This window comes from Leuciscus leuciscus (assembly GCF_965113295.1).
Source record: "Leuciscus leuciscus genome assembly, chromosome: 1".
In the NCBI taxonomy this organism is placed as follows: Eukaryota; Metazoa; Chordata; class Actinopteri; order Cypriniformes; family Leuciscidae; genus Leuciscus; species Leuciscus leuciscus.
In genome coordinates, this window is record NC_138725.1 from 27,333,964 (window position 1) to 27,355,208 (window position 21,245).

Sequence of the window (21,245 nt, forward strand, 5' to 3'; positions counted from 1 at the left end):
ATACTTTACCTACTTTACTTTGCAGTTCAATATCATTAACATCAATTGGAATACTTAAGTTAATATGCAGTTTGTCTGATGTGTTCTATATCACCCATCCCTAGGTCCAACACAATTTATCCATGGTGGACAATAAAGACAAATTTATGTCGTTTTTTATCTTTATAGCGACATTGGAAAGGCATAGGATATGCTCACATCAGGCCCTCCCACAGAATTAAATATTTTGTAACGTGGCATGTCGATAATTATATATGTTTTGTTTGTAGTGAAAATGCCAGGTGGATCAACTCTTCGACAGTGCACCCATTGCCTGGAAAAGATCAATTGTGCCAATAGAAGATGCACCAAGGTAAATAATGTACAATAGGCTATTGAACTGTCTAACTGCTAACCCCCATTTTCATGCATTAAAGCCAGAGTCATTAAGTCCAAATTAAAATAAACTTTATTGGCATTAAATATCTCAGTATTTGAGAACAGGAGTTTGCAGTGGAGACATTAAGTTCATCATACAAAAGACAGAAAGAGTTTTGTTTTGTTACTCTATAAATTTGCATCACAGTAGGTATTTTTCAAAATGTTACATTTCCCACCTGATGGAAAGGTACCTGCTGTTATTGAAATTTTGACTATTGGTTCCTTTAAATAACATCCTCTTACAAGGCTACATATTTGACATTGAATCTGTCTATTACAGACAGTACTTTGTATTGCGGTGAATCTCAACTGTGGTCACTCAGTTCTTTTAGATTATCCATATTTTAAGAAAATGGCAACATCTCCACTAGCACATACCATAATGACAACTTAAAGGGATAGTTCTCCCAAAAATAAACCTGGATGAGTTTCTTTCTTCTGCTGAACACAAATGAAGATATTTTAAAGAATGTTGGTAATCAAACAGTTGAAGCACCCATTGACTTCCATTGTAGAAAAAAAAAAAAATACAATGGAAGTCAATGGGTCAATTTGTGTTCAGCAGAAGAAAGAAGCTCATCCAGGTTTGGAACAACTTGAAGGTGAGTAAACAATGACAAAATTGTCATTTTTGGGTGAACTATCCCTTTAAGTTATAATGTCTGTGGCCAGATAATGGACATTCGTATTTTCCATTAAAATATGGATACATATCTAACTAGGTTTTAGCATTATGCCTTTTAATATTATTAAAATGTGCCGGTGCATTGACTCAGCTGCATATTTAGTCTGTCTGTTCAATGAATTGCATAAACTTGATATCCAAGTTATTAGTTAGGCCCTTGTAAATAGAGGGCTAGAAAATCAGCAATGCTTGATCAACTGGACCCCAGTTTAGAATTTTTTTTATTTTTTATTCTCGTGAGTCATGCCGCTCTCTCTTGTCTCTCTCCCTTACTCAGTGTGGGAAGCTGCTGGACATGAAGTCCATGCAGACGGCCCGTATGAAAGGATTCCGGACCAGAGCCAAGGAATGGGCACAAAAAGTCAAAAAGTCCCGCAATCAGGCAAAGATTTTTGACAACAGTGCCCTGCTGGTAATACAAATTTTGTCTTTCTCTTTTGGTCAGGCATTTCAGGTTCCTGTCAACATTACAGAAATATAGAATTGTATTTACATTGTGCAAGGAAGCAGCAACTATGGTAATGTCATGCAGTTATGTGTCATGATGTCATCAACCCAACTGCATTTGCAATATTTCAGATAATAATGAGCTAGTCCGTATATAAATATTAAAACAATACACAGAATTTAGCCCTGCCTACAACTTGTATTCATTCAGCCCCAGTATCCAAGGCCACTTTACACTGAGGTTTTTCTTTTGGTTCACTGCACTGTAAAAAAACAAACAAAAAAAAACTGTGAAATGTATGGCAGCACAGGGTGCCGAACGTTTACCATTAATGAAAATATTGGTTAAAGATCGTTAAAAAAGAAATGGTCAATGACTGGCAGAAGTGTTTGCCAAACAAAAACTGTAAAATTAAGGTAAAATATCCTAATTCATAAGTGTTTTACAAAAAACTGTTATTTTACAGGTAGTTCCAAGATGATTATTGTGAAACATTCTCTATAAAATGTAAATCTCTTGCAGTTACAATTAGCTAGCAACAGCACATATGAATGAGCTGATATAACTATCATTCCATCAGCAACTACAGGACAAATCAGTTATTTCCTGTAAAATTTGGATTTTTTTTTTTACTGTGTGGTCATGCAGAAGAGTAGGTTAAGTCACTTGCTGATGCAGGGGCAGTACAGAATCTTTTAGAGTGAAAGTTTGATTTCTTACAGGAAAAGATACATTTGCATATGCCTCAGTTACTCCAGAAAGGACATTCACCCTTATAAAAACTAGGGGTGTAACAATTATATTGTGTCACAATATATCGCAATACAAAAATGCAACAATATGTATCGTGGATAGTGACAATATGTATTGTGTATAGTTAGTGTTAGTCAGAACTTCATGAAACTACTATATAATGTTGAATATAATGTATAGTGATGCAATGGGGGAATATGTGTGGTCCTGATAATGCCAAATGTCTGATGTTACCAGTAAAAAGTGGCCAACATTTTTAAATATATCTAGTCAGTGACAGAGTGCAAGCATATTCATCTAAAATGATTCTGTATTTTCAGCTTCAGAATCATAAATATTTTTTGCCCTGTGCATCAGCACCAAGTCCAAGCCTATTAATTTACACCCACAATGTAATATTAAATTTAGCATTTTAATCAACAGCACATTTTTTGTTAACCTTGTACATGTCTTGAAGTATCGCAATAGTATCGTATCGTGAGTTCAGTATCGTGATATGTATTGAATTGTAACATGAGGGTATCGTTACACCCCTAATAAAACCCATACTAATTTTTTTAGACAGCTTGTATGTGTATAATAATAATAACATCTTTCTTGCCTTTATAACCCTGTCTTATTGTTTTTCTATGTTAAGGTGGAGAAACTGAAGGCCCTTGGGTACTTTCCCCTCCTGCTGTGGGGAAAGTACAGACCACAAAACAAAAAGTGGATGGCCCAGCTCCAGTTCCCCTTTGAGCTGCCACTGGTAGCGCATGCAGTCCTGGAGAAGATATTGTGCCTATTTGAAGGTTTGTTAGAAGGTAGGTCACATCACAACATCAGTACATTCATGACTCTCTATTAAGATTGATCCTGTATTGTGTACCTATCCAGTTGGATCGGTTTTAAATGTCAGTACAGAGAATTTTTCACACAATCTAGATTGCTGGTGGTGGGTAATTTTGTTCTACTTATCTTTTGTCTTAAACTTTTTATATTTCTTTGGTTACTCACATTTTGAACCACATACTGCATCTTAAATGTCTTGTTTTGTTTTATTTTTTTTATCACAGCATGTGATCTTGAAAGAGAGGAGGTGGGGCAGCAAGAGAGGACAGGAGAAGAAGATGAGGCAGAAAGAGAAATAGATGATGAAGACCAGAGAGGACATGAGGGGCAACGTGAAATAGGAGAGACTGAGATGAGGGACATGCAGGAGATGGAGATAGAGGCACAGGAAGACAGAGTAGAGAGTGAGAGAGTGGCGAAAGGAGAGATAGAGGTACAGGAAGAGAGAGTAGAGAGTGAGAGAGGACAGATAGATGTACAGGAAGACCAAGTGGAGAGACGAGAGATGGAGAGACAGGAAGACTTCGAAGAGCTGGAACTGATGGAGACAGACAAGCAGAGAGAACAGGCAGAGGAAATGGGGAAAAAAGAGATTGAGGCGAAGAAGAAAGTAGTAGCAGCAAACAGGTAAGTGTCAATACAGAATAGAAGAGGCAGAGCATTAAGGGCAATCTTGACTATGTAGAATATGATATACAGAATGGTAAAGAATGTGTCCATGTACAAAAAGAAGTAGCACACCACACTAGACTCGGAAGTCAGATGGTATTTCACAAGTTGCTCTTTTTCTAGTACTTTTTCTTATAACGTGGAGTTATTTGTATGGCAGTAGTTTGGCATCCGGTGTGCCATAATGCAGTGTGGCAATGCCCAATGGTGAAGTCATCAGAGAAAGTGTCAACAGATTGTCCTGCATTGCGGTGTACTCGCAAGTATTCACCTGGTTTGCAAGGCAGACACCACACACCTCTATTGCAATTTACACATGTTTTTTATTTCTCTATACAGGAAGTCAGCTGTCAAAATTTCAGCTAAAAGGAAAAGTAAAAGAAGCCAAAACAATGATGATGGTAGGTTAAGTCCTAAACTCTTAACTAATCCTAATCTAATAGCTTTTTGGCCCACAATATAATATCTTCTTATTGCTAGTTTAGTACATTACAGGCCTGATAACAAATATAAAACTATTAACGTAATATTAGTTGAAAATGTTTTTTACTTGCTTAATTTACTCATTTTACATTGGAGTTTTTGGGGCTTCGGAATAATCCAGGGAAATTATGATGTGCATTTACTTCTGGTCTTATATTTCAAAGAGAAATGCATACAATACCCTTTCTGTGGGTTTATACGGTTACATTGCAATGGTTTGTACTTAATTTGTTAATTTTTCTTTATAGCTTGCCAGTATCACAGCACATTGGACATTTTCCCAGTGCAATATGTGTCCAAGACACGTGAAAAAAAGGTGAGCAGCTATACGGAGAACATTCTGTATGACTGTAAGTGCATAAATTGATACTATACTACACCAGGAGAATAGTGCTGAAACTGTTGCCTTTTGTCAGAAAAGTCTAAATAAAAAGTAGTTAACATGTTAAATCATTTGCTGTTAGAGCGTTCTAAATATTAAACCAAAACTTTGATGTTTTGGTAATTATATGGCAATTGATTTTTAGAGGCTGGGACGAAAAATTAAATGAAATATTTAATTATGAAATAAAAGTATGACTTTGGTTTGTCTTTTACCCTCTTCCCAAGGGCTGTAAAGAAGTCTTGGTCCATTGGTTCCCGTGTCCGTCATGGTAACATCAGCTTTCTTGTTTAACTGTCTTATGAGTTGTCCTTAAATGAATTGGGAGTTATTTAAGTTTATGTAATAAGCACCTGGACCAGTGTTACATTTCTTTTTGGGAAGTCAGACGGGCTGCTTAATTCGGATGAACTAAGACCTCTCCACATGTGGCATCTGTTTTTGCCTACAGAGAGATTAAGCTACACAACTACAACATACATGTACAGTTTAAAATGTCATTACAAAGTGACAATAATATAATTTGGATATAAATATACATTCTCTTCTGCTTTCTCCACCCCATTCTGTCAGGGAAATATGTAGAAGCCTAACAGGGTTTATAAACCATGTCAGAGGCTATCCTTATATTTAACCTATTTCAGAAATTAAATACATAATTTCTGTATGTTTTATTTAGCCATTTCTTTCAGCCAAAAGGCCTGGCCCCCATCTTGGGAACCGCAGGAGAACATCAGAATGACTGTGTCATAAAGGAAGGTCTGCTAAAAATACTGTTGTCACATTGATGGTGCAAAGAAACAAATGTTGTGAAACATATGAAATAACACTTATTTTTAACAATAAAAGTTCTGTTGTGGGTTTTGTTGTTGTTTCTCCCTCTCTGAAAACATGGAATTGACATTGTTACTGGAGTACTTGAGGGTGTATAAATATCTTTTCATCATCCAAAAGGCCAATCGTTGTATTGTGCAGTTTGCCTTTTCACAACCTTCCACCCAGAAAAACTAGTTTGCATTGTTTGGCACTTCCTATGAGCATTTCACAATAAAAGTTCTGTTGCGGGTTTTGTTGTTGTTTCTCCCTCTCTGAAAGCATGGAATTGACATTGTTACTGGAGTACTTGAGGGTGTATAAATATCTTTAATTTTGTCCTATGACAAAGTTTCATTTTCACCTCATTCTGGCCCCATGTATTCAAGCTAGTTAATAAAGCACAAGCACACCTGCATGTACAATAGTAACCCCCAAAACTTTCAAATACCAAAATAATAGAACATTACACACAAATAGATATCCCCCTATATTCATATTGAGCAAAACATATGAAATAACACTTATTTTTAACATTACTGTATTTTAACATAGAGGAAAGGCATGCTGGGAACTAGAAGTCTGTTGTAACCACTGATTGTAACTCATTCCGTGATTGGGTGTAGGCTATATGTGTGTATAATACATTCACATTTATGGGAACAGGTAAGTGCAATATATGTACACAATAAAGGATAAAACTTTGTGAAAATTACATGTAATGTTATTTTTGTCTTCATTTATAAATATTTAATAATATGTATCAATAGCAGTATATTCCCATACATTTTTGTTTCGTTTCCTTTTTAATCCTTGTAGTACTCAAGGTATATAGCCAGCTTTGGTGTTAAGAATAACCTTACAGTTGCATTTTGTTTTCATAATCTTCGTTCTTTAGTTGTATCTTCGTTGCTATGGTGGTTGCTATTGATGTTGCTATCGCTGAAACCACGTAGCTTGCATTCGCTTGCATTACGTAGGCTACTTCCGTCTTCACAGACACCCGCTTTTTTAATGATATCTTCAACATTTCTCCACAGAAAAACAAATTGATAACTCAACAATACGTTATGTTCATGTTAAGGCTATCACTTTTAATAATTTCTCCTTGGAAAATGAGAAAACTTTCTTCTTCTTTTTTTCAGTTTTTGGTAGCATAAGATTACGGAAGTGCTTTGTGTTGTGGGCGGAGTTTGCGCGTTATACTGTTTTGGCTAAAATATCTGAAATAAACCAACATATCTACTTTTTGTTAACATAGATCATCTAGATGCAGTGTAATTACTAGTTCGGCTGTACTAGATATTTAATATATACAGTAGATATATCTTTTTACAACCCTATTTTACAACCCTACTTTGCAAACCAGAAGAACTACAACTGTAGTGCTGATTTGTATCAAGCTGCATGGTGTGGATATAAGGGAATTGTAGTTTTTAAAACATTAGTGTTTTTCTTACAATTGGAGGTTGTAAATAGTGAGTTGGGAGTATAGTGGGGGGTTTAGTGGGATGGTAAACACATCTATGTAATCAGATTTTAAATATCTAATTGTTAAATGGGGTCAAATTAATTAATCCATATTTTATCCATATTTGGTTAACTGCCCCCAGTTGTTGACTATACTCAGGTCAAGAGCTCTCTATAACAGTTGGTATGGGACCATAAGGGGATCTGTAACCCCTTTTGTTGCTGAATTATAAGCCTTCAAACATGCACCGAGGTGAAGTTTCAAAGGTCAGTGTTTCAAAGCAGGAGCCATGTAGAATCTTCATACTAACATATGTTACTCTCCAGGTCACGGCCTTTCCAACGATGTATTTGGTTCAGCTATACAACAAAGTTTTAATTTTCTAATTTTTCTGACACAAGCCATCTCAGGTCTAGTTTCAGGGAGCATGCAGACTCAATATATAAAATAAAGCTTTTTGTTTGTTTCTGACTGTGTAAACAGATTTATACACACACACACACACACACACACGCACGCACGCACGCACACACACACACACACACACACACACGTTTGTATCTATCTTTGTGAGGACATTCATTGACAATGCAATCTCTATGTCCTTACCCTAACCTTACCCATCACATCTAAGTGTCTGACCTGAACCCTGACCCTAAACCTGCCCAAATCCTCATTATAACCTGATCCCTAAAACCAGCTCTTGACCCTCAAACTGACCTTTACAGGCTCTCAGAAAGTGAGGACCGGTCAAAATGTCCTCACTTTACTCTCTTGGTCCTCACTCAGATGGTCTAAAACTCAAACTGGTCCTCACAAAGATAGTTGTACAAGTACACACACACACGGCTTATATGAATATCTATTTATGCTAATGCTGCTATGATGGTAAAAAAAAAAAAAAAAACACACACTAAAAGACCATGGTCTCTGATGGGTAGTCGTCTCCTCTTGTACTTGTAACATTATTATTGGGATTTAAAAAAGATTTTTAAAAAGCCCTGTTGCATCCTCTGTATTTATTTCTGTTTAAAGGTTTTTTTGATCTCTACAAAAAAGGGCAAACAAAAAAAATTTTCTATTTACATTTTCCTCCTTCCAACACCTATCACTGTGAGAAACTACAAACCCCATTTCCAGAAAAGTTAGGATATTTGTGCATCATTGCCCATGGCATGGGTGAGAAGGTAAATTGCATAACTGATTATTAATATTGCCATGTTGTTTGTATTCAAAGCAATCTGACCCAACCCTGCTAACCGATCATCTGTATAACATGTGATTAACTATATGGTTGATATATATTTAGACAATAACTACAATGGTTTTACATAGTCAGTATTGAAGTACATTACATTGCCAGTAACTATCAGATGTATGAAACTTACATACTGTACACTATCTTAATATGTGACCTGTTGTGACTGTGACCTCTACTGTTCCAAAATGTTGGCAGTTCAGGTTGAATCTGAAAGCTCCCAGTTCTCTCTTTTTGTAAGGATTGATGTGTGATGAGCAAAAGTCAACTCAATAGTCTGATGACAAATCAAATTTGTATTTCTGTTTCCATACACATATATACAGGTATCAGCAAATATTTACAGACATTATCAGTTGCAAACATAACCATGCTTATTACTAGTGTTGTCACGATACTAGAATTTCTAACTTCGATACGATACCTTGAAAAATATCGATATTCGATACCATTTTCGATACCACGGAGAAAAAAACTGCCATAATATTAAGGGGTATTTTTTATTTATTTAAAGCTAAATATAACGAGTCTAGAACATGAAAATGAGGGATATTTTACATGAACAAAAATGTCCTGAGGTAGTGCACTGGTTCAAAAGCATAAATGTTGGTTAATACATTAACGTTATTTGATGAACAGATTTAAACGCAAACGTGCATCACACACGAAAACAGTGCTCACTGGATCGACATCAAGTCAAGTCACCTTTATTTATATAGTGCTTTTAACAATACAGATTGTGTCAAAGCACTTAACAGTATCAAATTGGAGGATAGAGTGTCAGTAATGCATAATAATAAGATTAAACATTCAATTTTCAGTTAAAGGCATTTCATTATTGAATTCAGAGATGTCATTGTCTAGCTCAGTTTAGTTTAATTAGTATCTGTGTAATCAAATTGATGATAATCGCTAATGAAGGCAAATTGCAGAATTAAATAATAATTTTTTGAATAAAGTTAAATAAGTACAAGTTAATTTACATTTGACCACAGTTAAAATATTTACTTGTCTAAGATTCCTCAGTCAGATTATATAAAATTTAAGAATTACGGTGAAAAAACGAGACGACACACACTCATAACAACAAAGGCCATTTTGGTTAATGTTTCAGAAATGTTCAAATGAGAAGAGTTACCAACCTCTCGAAATTATTTATATAGATCCGGGTGTCGGTCTTTCAGGTGCTTTGCTGTATTAGGCCCCGATCACACCTAACGCATTTTTTCAGGTTCGAACACGCACTCATCACACAGAACGAGCAGTGCGCTGCGTTTGTTATGTTGCTAGGCAACCACTGAAACAGCTGTCCTGTCAGTCAAGTAAACGTCAAATCAGCCTTTTATTAACTTTATTTACTTTCTGTTAACATTGTGGTAGTTACGGTTCGTGAAGTCGTTAAGCTCCTGGTAACCCGCGAGAGCACCACAAGTTTATCCTCCATCATCGCACTCTCCGGGCATTCAAGCAACTAGCTTTCAGCACTAAAATGGAAGGCCCGCGAGGCGCAGCAGGCGCATAAACAGCGCGTAGAACGCTCGCTGGAAACCAATTGAAACCAGGCGCCTCTCACTGCAAAAAAACGTGTCAGGTGTGATCGACCCCATTTACTTCACTTTTGCTATTTAATCAGAGCGAATGAGACGAGTGCGTGTGTGGTGTTTGTCAACGCGCCTTTGGAGAGAAGTGAAAGTGACAGCTTGGCTAGTATCGATATTACGGGAAATTAGTATTGGTATCGTTCAGATATTTCAGTATCGATATTTATCGAAATATCGATATTTTTGACAACACTACTTATTACATGAGTATAATCTGAGAGCATATGTAGCAAAATACAGATAACTGCAGGAACAAACAACTGAGGAGTAACTTTGTCACTTTCAATCTAACTCACTTAGAAAAACAGGATCTTTTGTCAAGACTTTAGAAACCTTTTCAAGTCATCAAAGTACAAGTCAAAGCAAAAGGGATTACAACTGTGACTTGAGTCCCAAATCAAGTGACTTGAGTCCCCACCTCAGCATCATTATCTTCCTCATCATCATCATCATCATCATCATCATCATCATCATCAGAGCTGAGGTCACGTTGCCAGTCCATTTCCTCCATTTCCCCTTCATCTTCTTCCACCAGCCTAGGAGTTGGTTCGAGAATGCCTCTGTATGTGCATGCTACAGTCTGCTGCTTGAGTCTGAGGTTATGCAGTCTTCTCTTAAGTAGACTGATGAGGCCCTTGGACGCCTCCTCTGTGAATCCATTGGGATAGCCTATAAGTTCACACATGAAGAGTAATGGAATTACCGTCACACTAAACATTTTATCAGAGAGAGCTTATTTATGTTAGAACAAATGTTAAATACAAAGTCAAATTGGAAAATAAAAATTTGATAAAATAATCTTTGAAGGCCATATATCCTTAGTTCTTGAGCCAATACTAGCATGATTGCTTTTCACTTGAAAATAGTTTGACCTATGAATTTTAAAGTGCATAAAGCCATATAGTTTGATTTACACTTACTTCCTGTTTTTATGCAGTCTGAAATGGTGGCTATAAGTGTCTGGACCTTTGCAACGGAGTCCTTCAGGTACTGACAGTGCTGCATCATCTCCTTCACAAGGATCTGCTTTTCTTCTGTCAGTCGTGAGACCAGCATTAGTTGGTCAAAAAGCTTCTTCTTGGCAAGAATGTCTATACCATCTGAAGGAATGAAAAGATCATACATTAATAAACTAATTTGATGATGATACATTTTAAAAAAACACAAAGTTAAATATTAATACAACACCTGTGTTCTGTTCCTGCCAAGGCCAGATCATGCTCTCTGCAGCTTTGTTGGAGAGTTTCTGCACAACTGAGTGTGTGTCCACAGGATCACCATCAGGTTGTTTGTTGTATCTCTGGATCTCATCTAGCAAGCGCTTCTTTTCTTGGGCAATCTTCTGAGTAATCTTCTGACGCCTTTTGTTGCGATCTGTAATAAGAGCAAAAACAATGGTATTACAAAAGAGCTGCCATGGCATTTAATGAACAGAAACAATAGAACTTCCATCTGCATCCCTTACATTTACTAATACATACCATTCTGTCTATAAAGGTAGTGCTTCTTCTGACAAATGCTCACAAAGAGTGTGTCGATGGAGATCTGCAAACCACGAGCATCAACAGAACTGGCTGCTGCATTTCCTAAATTCAAGTTAAGAAGAAAGAGAAATGTTTCAAACACCCTTAAGTTTTCTTAATTGCACATAGTACAGCAGCAACAGACACACTTTAGGACAATGTTTAATTTGGACAGAAATATCTATCTCGTATGTTTTTCTCATACCGTACTGGACACTGACTGCATGTTTCAGCAACAATTAGGGACGAAGCAACATAGGCCAAGAGGCATAGGCATCTAATCTGTGTGATATCTTTATTATCATCACTTTTCAAGAGACTGTGTTTATGAGAGTCCATAGTCTACAGTCTTTCTTTATGAAAGTCATTGATGGGGGATTATGTCCCCTATCCATTCCACACATTGAATTTGGTGACCCCATGACCTTTATTGTAGCTCCACCAATAGGCCAAACTTTCAAAGATGAACCCCCCCCCCCTGATATCCTCTGTACTGACAGAAGTAACACGTGGTGCTCTTGCGGATTAAGAAAAAAAGTGAAAACCTTAGGTTCATAGCTTCTCATTGGAAACTAGATCTGTAGAAAACTGAGGGAGGGGTTCTAGCAGAACAACCACTGCGCTTGCGTCCGCATAGAATTGACGCGTTGTTACATTTTTACATTTCATGTCAGGGTACGCGCGCTACACACAGCCTACAACGTAGCTACGGCGGGAGTTCGACGCAGAAGTATAAATTGGGCTTTACTGGCACATTGTGCTTGGTCTGTCATTTCCTACCTCAAATAATATTGTTCCATTTTGGTCTGGTTTGCATGAACATGCACCAATCATTCTGTTTTCATTGCTAAAATGTTTACTTTCTTTAAGTCAAAATACTAATTGAAGACTTGTGACTTGCAAATAGTGCCCATCCCCACATCATAATTTAACATTAAGCTACAGCTACATGCATTACAACCAAATTACTCCAACAGTGTTTATGTATAAAACAACATTGCCCTTACCGCTACTGGCCCACTGCTTGACATCAACAACCCACTGCTTTAGCATGTCATCACTGCAATGCAATTGGTCCTGCATCTTCTTCAGGCTCTCTGTTGCATCTAAGGTGTTTTCTACTGTCTGCAAAACAGCAATACACAACACACTTATCTCATAAAATACCAAAAAGTATATGTTCCTGCATGATTTAATATAATGACATATTTGACAACATATACATAGCTGAAGTGATGCATTTTGGGTGGACTTTAATTTCAAATTTAACGGTTTAAAAGTCCATCCTTTTTCAATACATGAACATACCTTTTTGAATCTGGAAGACAAGGCAATGTGGAGGCCGTTCTCTTTACGTCGATTCCACCCAATAGCATGGACAGTAAGCATATCAGTTCTTACTGTAAAGAACAACAGAAAAATCACAATAAATTGTAAAACGTTAATGTGTACATTTACAGGGGAGCAGGGGGCAAAGAAGCTTACAAACCTGACTTGGACATGTACTTTGTGGTCAGGGCACATCTGGAGAGAAAACTATTGACCTGCTCCACTTCTTCACCAAGAGTGGTTCCGGCACCTTCCTGGTTCCTTGCATTCCACAGAATCTACAGGAAGCAGTGGACTTGTTAAACAGGGTGGACAACAGGGTGATCAATATTGATGCATATCCCAAGGTCACCAGCTGTAGAGGACAGCACATAGGGGCTCATGTACAACTCAAAACACACTCCTGGGTTGTTGTTTGGGTCACAACATCATTCATTATGGTACTTTACATTAATTGTTGGCTACATCACTCTGAAATGTAAAAGTAGTTAAAAGCATCACCTCGCATTTTGTATTGTGGGCTTTGGCATGCATCACGGACAAGCAATGTTTCATTTTTCTTAAGAGGTTGAAGATGAGTCAGGGCCTCTGACACCTTCTCAAGGTATGGCACATAACGGCAGGTCACATCCATGGCCAAAAATGCAGCACCCTGGAACTCTTTTTGGAGAAACATTGGATATGCAAAGATTTCTCCTCTATACATATTCAGACCTTTTGAAAAAAAAGAAAATAAATAAGTAGAGAGCACATTGCACACTGAAGAATAGGCTTCAGATGTTTCATCTACAAATATTTTTCATTGCAATTTATCAAGACCAATACCAACCTTTGAGGAGGAATCCATGCCTGCACACAGCAATTTCTACACCTTCTTCATCCAACTTGTTGGCCTGCTTTGATGTCTCTCTTGCTGCTGTCCAATGGGATTCCCCACACATCGCTCTTCCTGCCGTCTACCAAAGTAAAAAGTTAAATAGCAGGGCTGCATGCTCAAACACACCAACAATTACAGTCTGATTAGATTTTGTCTTTGATTGCCTGACCCATCTTCCATCTGCAACTCCCTGGAGTATAACAAACCAATTGAAATTATTTGCCATTTAGCATGCAGGGGGATTATTGCAATAGTCTAACTTTGTCAGAAATTGTGTCAGACATACTGTATGTGCGGCAACCAATACTATAGATACACTGTGCCCTCTGGATTAGAATCTAGTTGTATTTTTTTTTTCATCCAGCTCTGCAACTTCACTCTTTGTGAAAGTCCGATTGCATCGCTAACCTCAGCAACCTGCCATTGCCATCTCAACACCTGATCAAAGATTCCCTCACCCGAACACATAAGGCTACAGTGTTTCCAACTTTACTTCCAATTAGTTATAAAATAAGCCCGAGATACCCGCTGCTCAGCCTGATTGAAAACTTACACTCTTGACAGCCCCCCGGACTTCCTCAACAAAACTGGACACTTCAGAGTCTTGGGATAAAAACACTCCATCAAAGAACCCTGGCTGTTCACTCCTACAACAAAATGTATTCTGGATAACCACTGTAGTAAGAAGTTTTACATAATAATAATAAATTATAATAATTGTATTTATATGACACTTTTTAAAAAAAACAAGGTTACAAAGTCTAACATGGATATTATATTCAACAGCTACAGTATCAACAGCTTAATTTTAAATAACAAAATGAGAACTATATTATTATGATAATGTTAATAGCAAGTACATACATTAACTACATTGGCTGTTTTTAATGTGTACACAAAACTCACTGGTTTGCTTTCTGGAACCTGTAGAGTTTTCTGTTGCCATCCACTGAAACAGCCACCATTTCAGGACTACAGGCTGGACAGACAAATGGCTCCTTTTCCAGAAGTTGGTCCTCTTCAGAGTTGCAGTACACATATTGCAGAAAGCTCCTCTGAAAAGCATCTGCACTCACTTTGCCAGTCTGAAAAACAATTTATAGAACAGCTTTAAATGACAATGAACTACAAGGTCACCCCATTTATGTTTTGTCAATGTACCTTTTCAAACCCAAGAAAGGATGCAATTGGCAATGCTGTCTAATATGGTCTTCAGTTCAGTTAATTTCAGTAACCTGAAATATTACAGCCACTTGTGGACCTTGACTTCATATGTGGGTATATTTGAATTTGTGCCCTGTTTGACCTCGAACACCCTTTTTGCCATTCTGTCCAGCCTTACAGCTACTTATAATAATAACGAATGCAATTGTCTTTCAGCTTCAAATTTTTACTCACTCTTCCAAACTGCTTTGTTCTCTGGTCCAACATTGCTGTGAAGGCTTTCACTGACATTCCTGGAGCTGTTGTCTTCATAGCTTCAAAGGAATGGAACAGATCTTGGTGGAAAAGTGTCTGTGCTTGCATGGTAGCGGGCCAGTAACCACTCCTTACAAAGTCACTGACTTCTAGAGCCCATTGCTTATTGCAATGTTTGCATGTTAGCACCGGAACTTGAAGATTATAACGGCCTGAGAGCAGATGAAAAACAAATACCTAACAAGGAACTAAAGTAATATGTTAGATAAACAATATTTTTTTACCCAATCCTACCATTTATGCAAACCAGTATGATGGATCTACCAACAGAGATTGCAACATCACCAGTGTCACAGGAGCAGATATTTTGAGGAAAGGCTGTTGGCAGCAAACAATCTGCAAGAGCAAGAGCAAAGGACAATCAGGATGACATTAAAGAATGTTTGGATTGTTAGCAAGTACTTGGAAAACATAATGAATCATTTAATAATGTTGTGTGTTGATGAAAAAATGCAAATCAACTGAAAAAGAGACACCAACCTTGTTCACAGATGATGTACTTATCATCATGGAGTTTCACAAACTCTGTTGGGGGAATGTATTTATAAAAGCCATACACGGTGGTCTGCCTACTGTGCAGAGTGTGGCGTTTATGTACCAATTGATCACACTCTGCACAAAACCACTCTGAGGGCAAACATTCCCTGCAACGAATGATGGCTTCGGTCACGTGACAGTGGTTGCACTTCATCTGGACAATGTTCTCAGCTGACAACAAGTTGTGAATGTTTTGTGGCCTCGCCTGTTGCCAACATTGTTGGACTCCTTTTTGTCTTTGACACCAACTGGACAAAGATGGCTGCTGAGCAAAATCTTGCCCATCAATGCTCTCCGAATCCCGTAGAAGGTCCTCAAGCCTCTGCATATTAAAATCTTCAGAGAGAGAAAGAGAAAAATAAAAACATACTAGAAATCCAACATTTCAATTCCACTACCCCTGACATCTTTTGAGGCATTTCCATTGATTTTAATACAGGGACAGTCCAGTGATAGCAGAGAAGGCAGAGGGTGAAAGGATAGTTGGAAATGGGCAATCAAATCCATGACCCTTAAGATTCTGTGTAGTTGCTGGCTGTCAGTAGTGTTGCCCACTTAATTGTGAAACTAAACAACAACCATGTGATTTTGCTGAGAAACAGTGATGCTATTGTCTAAAGTGTTCCTATTTCTGTCATGTTGACAGGGCTTGATGCACCAAATTGTGGTAACTTTAGTATTTGAGGCATGTTAGGGGACTGTGGAAAAAGCATTTAGAAAAGGAACATCGTTAGATGACTAGTTACTAAACATAGCAAAAGTGCAGGTATAATGAGGCTTCCTTTTTACGTAACTCCTTGTTTTCATTTGAAGCACCATATTAAGAAAAGTGTTTTTAAAGTAGTTTTTCTACTTACCAGGATCTTGGTAGCTAGTACATGAAGTTGTGATGGTGGAACTAGCACATGCAGAAGTACCGGTACCAACTGTTTGGAAGTAAAAATAACATAAACCACATTAGAATTCTTATTAGAGTACAATTCTTTCAAACTCTTTGCCAGATGTACAAAAATAAAAGCTGAAACCTTTGGCAAACTTACAAACATGGAAACTATCAAACCTAAATGTATTTGCCATTATAATGTAATTTACATTATAAATGTGCAAGCATACAGAATATTGAGTAACAACAGCATTATCAAACCAGCACCTACTCTAAATCACACATCATCACTCTCCATTTAAAGTATTTGACATAAATTTGATAAGATGTACACTAACCAGCAGATGAACCTTTTTTCCTCCGTTTGCTGGTGATCACACGCTGCCCATCACGGTCCCTCTTCCACCAGGTCACTTTAGATTGTCCTGTGACTTCAGCCTTCTGAGTTTGTAACTCTGTGTTACGTTTCTTTATGCACATGTAATGAAAAGTAGATGGGTGAAACATAGGCATTAACTAACTGGAGTTAATTAATTACACATTTGTGTATAACAAGAATGAAACTTGCCTGTATCTCTTCAACAAATGCATCCCCGAGCTGAAGAACAGCTTCTAGTTTGTTCTTATTACCTCTTGACATTTTACTTAAACAGAAAATAAAGGTGTCAGTTAGATCTGAGATCTGCCTGCAACTCAAACTTGCTGACTATTATAATTGAATGGAAATTTTGACCACATCAGTGATATGAGGGTAAAGGTTAAAATTTAACATTTTCCGGTAGAGGATAGTGGTGTCTGACTATTTGCAGGAGAATGCAGATTTTCATTACAACCTTTGGTTGTAACTATAATGATATTTCTGTATTCAATTATTTATTTTACCAAGGCTACAATTATGTCACCAAACATATTAGCTATTATTATCAACTACAGATTCATGTTTTTTTTTTTTTTTTTTTTAGCGGTTACTGTTTTTCAGCTAGAGACAAAAGGATCTAGTCTAAATCTTGCTTAATTTTCCCTTTACATTTAATCATTTAGCAGATGCTTTTATCCAATGCCACTTACAAATGAAGAGAGCAATAGAAGCAATCAAACCAACAATGTGCAATTTAGGTAAAATGCACTATATATGATGACATTAGAAATCAAATATCTTGGGGATAGGACGGGAGTCTAATCCAACCATAGAAAGTATATAAACGAATCCAACCCTACAGTATCATGCATCTGCAAGCAACTAGTAATGTCTGCACGTGCCTGAATTATTCCATGCGCACTGATTAGTCCACATTATTGACCCCTGGGGGGTCCCGTAGGCTTAGGCTAACCCAGAGCCATAGAGAGAGAGAGTTGCGACACTCTTTGATGTCGCCGCTATGGCTGTCACGTGGTTCATGTAAGCCCCAATAGTTCCAAAACGTACGCTGGCTGTCATGTTCTTCTATGGGACAGACAGCAGCGATTGCATTATTGAACGGTAAATATAAAATAAAACACACACCCAAGTACTTTTTCAGCTGTTATTGCATTATTGCATTTTGTTAATGTCAGTTTTGCATTTGGAGATAAGTTTTAAGCTATATTTTTGGAGGGAAAAGCTTAGTGTTCATGTTCGCATGGGTAGTAGCACTGGCTTTAGCGGCTCTAACTTAACTTTTCCATATCATTCATCTGATGATGGACGTCTCATGATATTTATTTTAGCACAACTGGGCTGTATTAGGCTATTGATTCCCGTGATTTTGCTTATAAATTTAGATTCAGCCATTAGCCTACCTTTGTGATCACGCAAAGAGTTCTGCCGTGGCGGTCCGTTCAGAATTCGCTTAGAAGCTAGCTCACTTCTTCTGATGAAAGTGGCCACCCCCAGGACCACAACGTGAAACATAATCATGTTAAGACTAAGAATATTATTTTAAGATTAAGCCATACACATTATCAAAACTATAACAGATTAAAAACGAATTTAAGCATGGCTGATACAAATGAAGGTTTTCAAATAAAATATTTTTTATTAAACAATAACAGACAACAAAAATGTGTGCTTGTGTGTGTGAACAAGAAAAACAAAAACCAGGGGCAGGTGATCCATGAAACAGACAGGACTGGTGATGGCCATAACAATCCTAAAGGTCCAGCATTGTTCTCACAAGCCGCTTCACTCAAGACAATAATAACATAATGAAAAGTTAGTATATCCCAAAAAATTAAATTAAATAAAAGTTGCTATAAAGGTGGTAGCGATTCATTACCGAACTCTTAGCTGACGAAGTCGCGCTAGCTAACTAACGTTAGCTAGCAGGCAGTGCTTGAAAATTGGTTGAAACAACCAACATAAAATATAAATAATTACGCTGTGCATGTACAAATGAAGACCAGTATAAGTGTCACGGGTGACAAAATGCTGGGAAAAGCGGAACCTTTCTTTTCTCTTTCTATGTCCCCGAGGGGAGTTATTTTGGTGTAACACCTCACTCCGGTTCCGGGTGTAGCGGAGATATTGCGCAAACTAATTACAGCTGATGCACGACAGGTGGGAGGGAGAGAGAGGAGCGGTGTTTGTACAGGCTTTTCGCTTCACAAGAGGAGGATAAAAGAGCCATTCAGAGTCGAGTTAGGGCGAAGGTTGGAACTGGTAAAGGTCAATCGGTGTTCAGTTGATCAGTTGTTTGGCTGGGTCTCTGTCGTTGTGTTTTGGGGTAGAAGATCGCCGGTTTGGACGCTTACATTGGACGCTGTCATCCTGGAAATTCGTGTAAGTGAGGAACTGCCATTTGAGTCTGTCGTTTGGAGCTGCTTGTGGAAAATTACTGGATTGAATTGTGGCTTGGATCTGCGCTGGAAGAGGAAAAGAGAAAGATAAGTGAATTAAATTACATCGTTGAATTAAATGTAAAGCTTGAAGCAAAGACTGTGAATGTGAAACTTACTATTGAGGAGGACATCTGTTTCAGATGCGCTGGAGAGAATGGAGAGTTGAATATTCCCATTGAAATGCATGGACGAAGCGAGTTTTTCTGATCAGCCCTACTGTGTGTGAGTGATTTGCAGTTGTTTGCCTTACCTGATGCACGCTGAATTAATGCTGTGGATTTGTAGTGGACACGAGTGCTGTGTGCTATGCTGAGAAGAGTCTCCCAACGCCTGCTTTCATTCTTGTGAAATGATCTACTTGTCCTCATCCAAAATTCAGAACGATGCAACTGAACTGGTGAAGTAATGCTTTGTATTATCCTCTCTTCCACTGAGTATTGTTGTGAAGTAATCCCTTATTGAAGGCTCCTGTTAACCCTCTCTCTCTCTGAAATTACAAGTCTCGTGAAGAACCGTATGGCTGTGGAAAAGTCTGAACCGTTATACTTAGTGATGGAGCCTTGAAGATGTATAACATCGCTGATAAAGTCGCAATTTCCCTTTTATATCCTGACGAGAGAATCTGCTGATAAGAGAAGAAACCTTACCTGTGACCTACCGCCTGAGTCCTGCAGATGTGCAGCAACGCTGTGAAGTGAGTTTTAAAGTCACAATTTCCCTCTCACGACCTGTTAAGAGAATCTGCTGTTAAGAGAAGAAACCTTACCTGTTACCTACCGCTGAGTCCTGCAGATGTGCAGCAACGCTGTGAAGTGAGTTTTAAAGTCACAATTTCCCTCTCACGACCTGTTAAGAGAATCTGCTGTTAAGAGAAGAAACCTTACCTGTTACCTACCGCCTGAGTCCTGCAGATGTGCAGCAACGCTGTGAAGTGAGTTTTAAAGTCACAATTTCCCTTTTATATCCTGACGAGAGAATCTGCTGATAGGAGAAGAAACCTTACCTGTGACCTACCGCCTGAGTCCTGCAGATGTGCAGCAACGCTGTGAAGTGAGTTTTAAAGTCACAATTTCCCTCTCACGACCTGTTAAGAGAATCTGCTGTTAAGAGAAGAAACCTTACCTGTTACCTACCGCCTGAGTCCTGCAGATGTGCAGCAACGCTGTGAAGTGAGTTTTAAAGTCACAATTTCCCTTTTATATCCTGACGAGAGAATCTGCTGATAAGAGAAGAAACCTTACCTGTTACCTACCGCCTGAGTCCTGCAGATGTGCAGCAACGCTGTGAAGTGAGTTTTAAAGTCACAATTCCCCTCTCACGTCCTGTTAAGAGAATCTGCTGTTGAAGAAGTAAACATTACTTGTTACTTATCGTTTGAGTCCTGCAGACGTGCAGCAACGCCGTGGAGTAAGCCTTCCTAGCCACTATCGTTCCATTGTGCCCCGAAGACAGTGGAAAATCGTTTCAGCGGCTACTCCGGTCCAATAGCTCGAGAAGACAGGAGTTGCTCATTCTTTCTTCAAGTTGATTATTATTCAATAAAGATTGTTACCTTTGAACCAAATTACCTGCTTCCTCTTTTGTCCATCTGTTGCGTGCCTGTGGTGTTGGCTCCTCACGGTGGTGTCTGGAGTCAGGGGCGGCTGGTCATCCGAGTCCGCCCCGGCCTGCACCGGTGACACAATTTGGCGTAGTCGGCAGGATTGCCACCGTGAGTTGTAGCGGCCACAGGTACGCGATGGTGGACGAAGAGGTTCTATCAGTTCGTTCGCAAGTAATGCCCATCATGATGGGAGCCCCTTGGGCACAACGCTATGGAGGACCAGGATCGGAGCTGAGTTTTCAGGACTGGAAGGCGCAGACGGAATATCTGGCTGGATTACAAGGACTGAGCGCATCGCAAAAGGTACAGTTTGTGCTAGGATCGTTAGAAGGAGAAGCCAAAAGGGAAGTTCTTGCTGCATCAGAAGCTACGCGGGCCACTGT

General features: G+C 38.4%; 2 protein-coding genes and 1 long non-coding RNA gene across 6 annotated transcripts; 1 reads left to right on the forward strand and 2 right to left on the reverse strand.

Annotated features, from left to right (window-relative positions):
* Positions 1 to 2,549: 2,549 nt before the first annotated feature.
* LOC309502296 (uncharacterized protein) lies at positions 2,550 to 5,899 on the forward strand. Its single transcript, XM_082174623.1, has 6 exons — positions 2,550 to 3,109; positions 3,362 to 3,764; positions 4,146 to 4,207; positions 4,538 to 4,605; positions 4,899 to 4,942; positions 5,364 to 5,899. The coding sequence occupies exons 1-6, from the start codon at positions 3,019 to 3,021 to the stop codon at positions 5,422 to 5,424; spliced, it is 729 nt and encodes a 242-aa protein (XP_082030749.1). The 5' UTR covers positions 2,550 to 3,018; the 3' UTR covers positions 5,425 to 5,899.
* A 3,368-nt stretch (positions 5,900 to 9,267) lies between these two features.
* On the reverse strand, positions 9,268 to 15,075 carry LOC309501556 (uncharacterized protein). 4 transcript variants are annotated; one of them, XM_082173739.1, is made up of 12 exons: positions 14,942 to 15,075; positions 14,450 to 14,598; positions 14,097 to 14,190; positions 13,496 to 13,622; positions 13,168 to 13,380; positions 12,827 to 12,944; positions 12,646 to 12,737; positions 12,345 to 12,462; positions 11,296 to 11,400; positions 11,003 to 11,188; positions 10,735 to 10,914; positions 9,268 to 10,483 (listed from the first exon to the last, which is right to left on the reverse strand). In XM_082173739.1, exons 5-12 carry the CDS (start codon positions 13,219 to 13,221, stop codon positions 10,212 to 10,214), a joined length of 1,125 nt encoding a protein of 374 aa, XP_082029865.1. In that variant the 5' UTR covers positions 13,222 to 13,380; positions 13,496 to 13,622; positions 14,097 to 14,190; positions 14,450 to 14,598; positions 14,942 to 15,075; the 3' UTR covers positions 9,268 to 10,211. The 4 variants fall into 4 exon arrangements, with proteins under 4 accessions (XP_082029865.1, XP_082029863.1, XP_082029864.1 ...); XM_082173737.1 differs by having other exon boundaries at positions 14,450 to 14,628; XM_082173738.1 differs by having other exon boundaries at positions 14,441 to 14,628.
* Positions 15,076 to 15,119: 44 nt separating this feature from the next.
* LOC309503830 lies at positions 15,120 to 15,575 on the reverse strand. Its single transcript, XR_014207885.1, has 3 exons — positions 15,503 to 15,575; positions 15,257 to 15,358; positions 15,120 to 15,174 (listed from the first exon to the last, which is right to left on the reverse strand). It is a non-coding gene; the product is annotated as an uncharacterized lncRNA (long non-coding RNA).
* Positions 15,576 to 21,245: the final 5,670 nt, after the last annotated feature.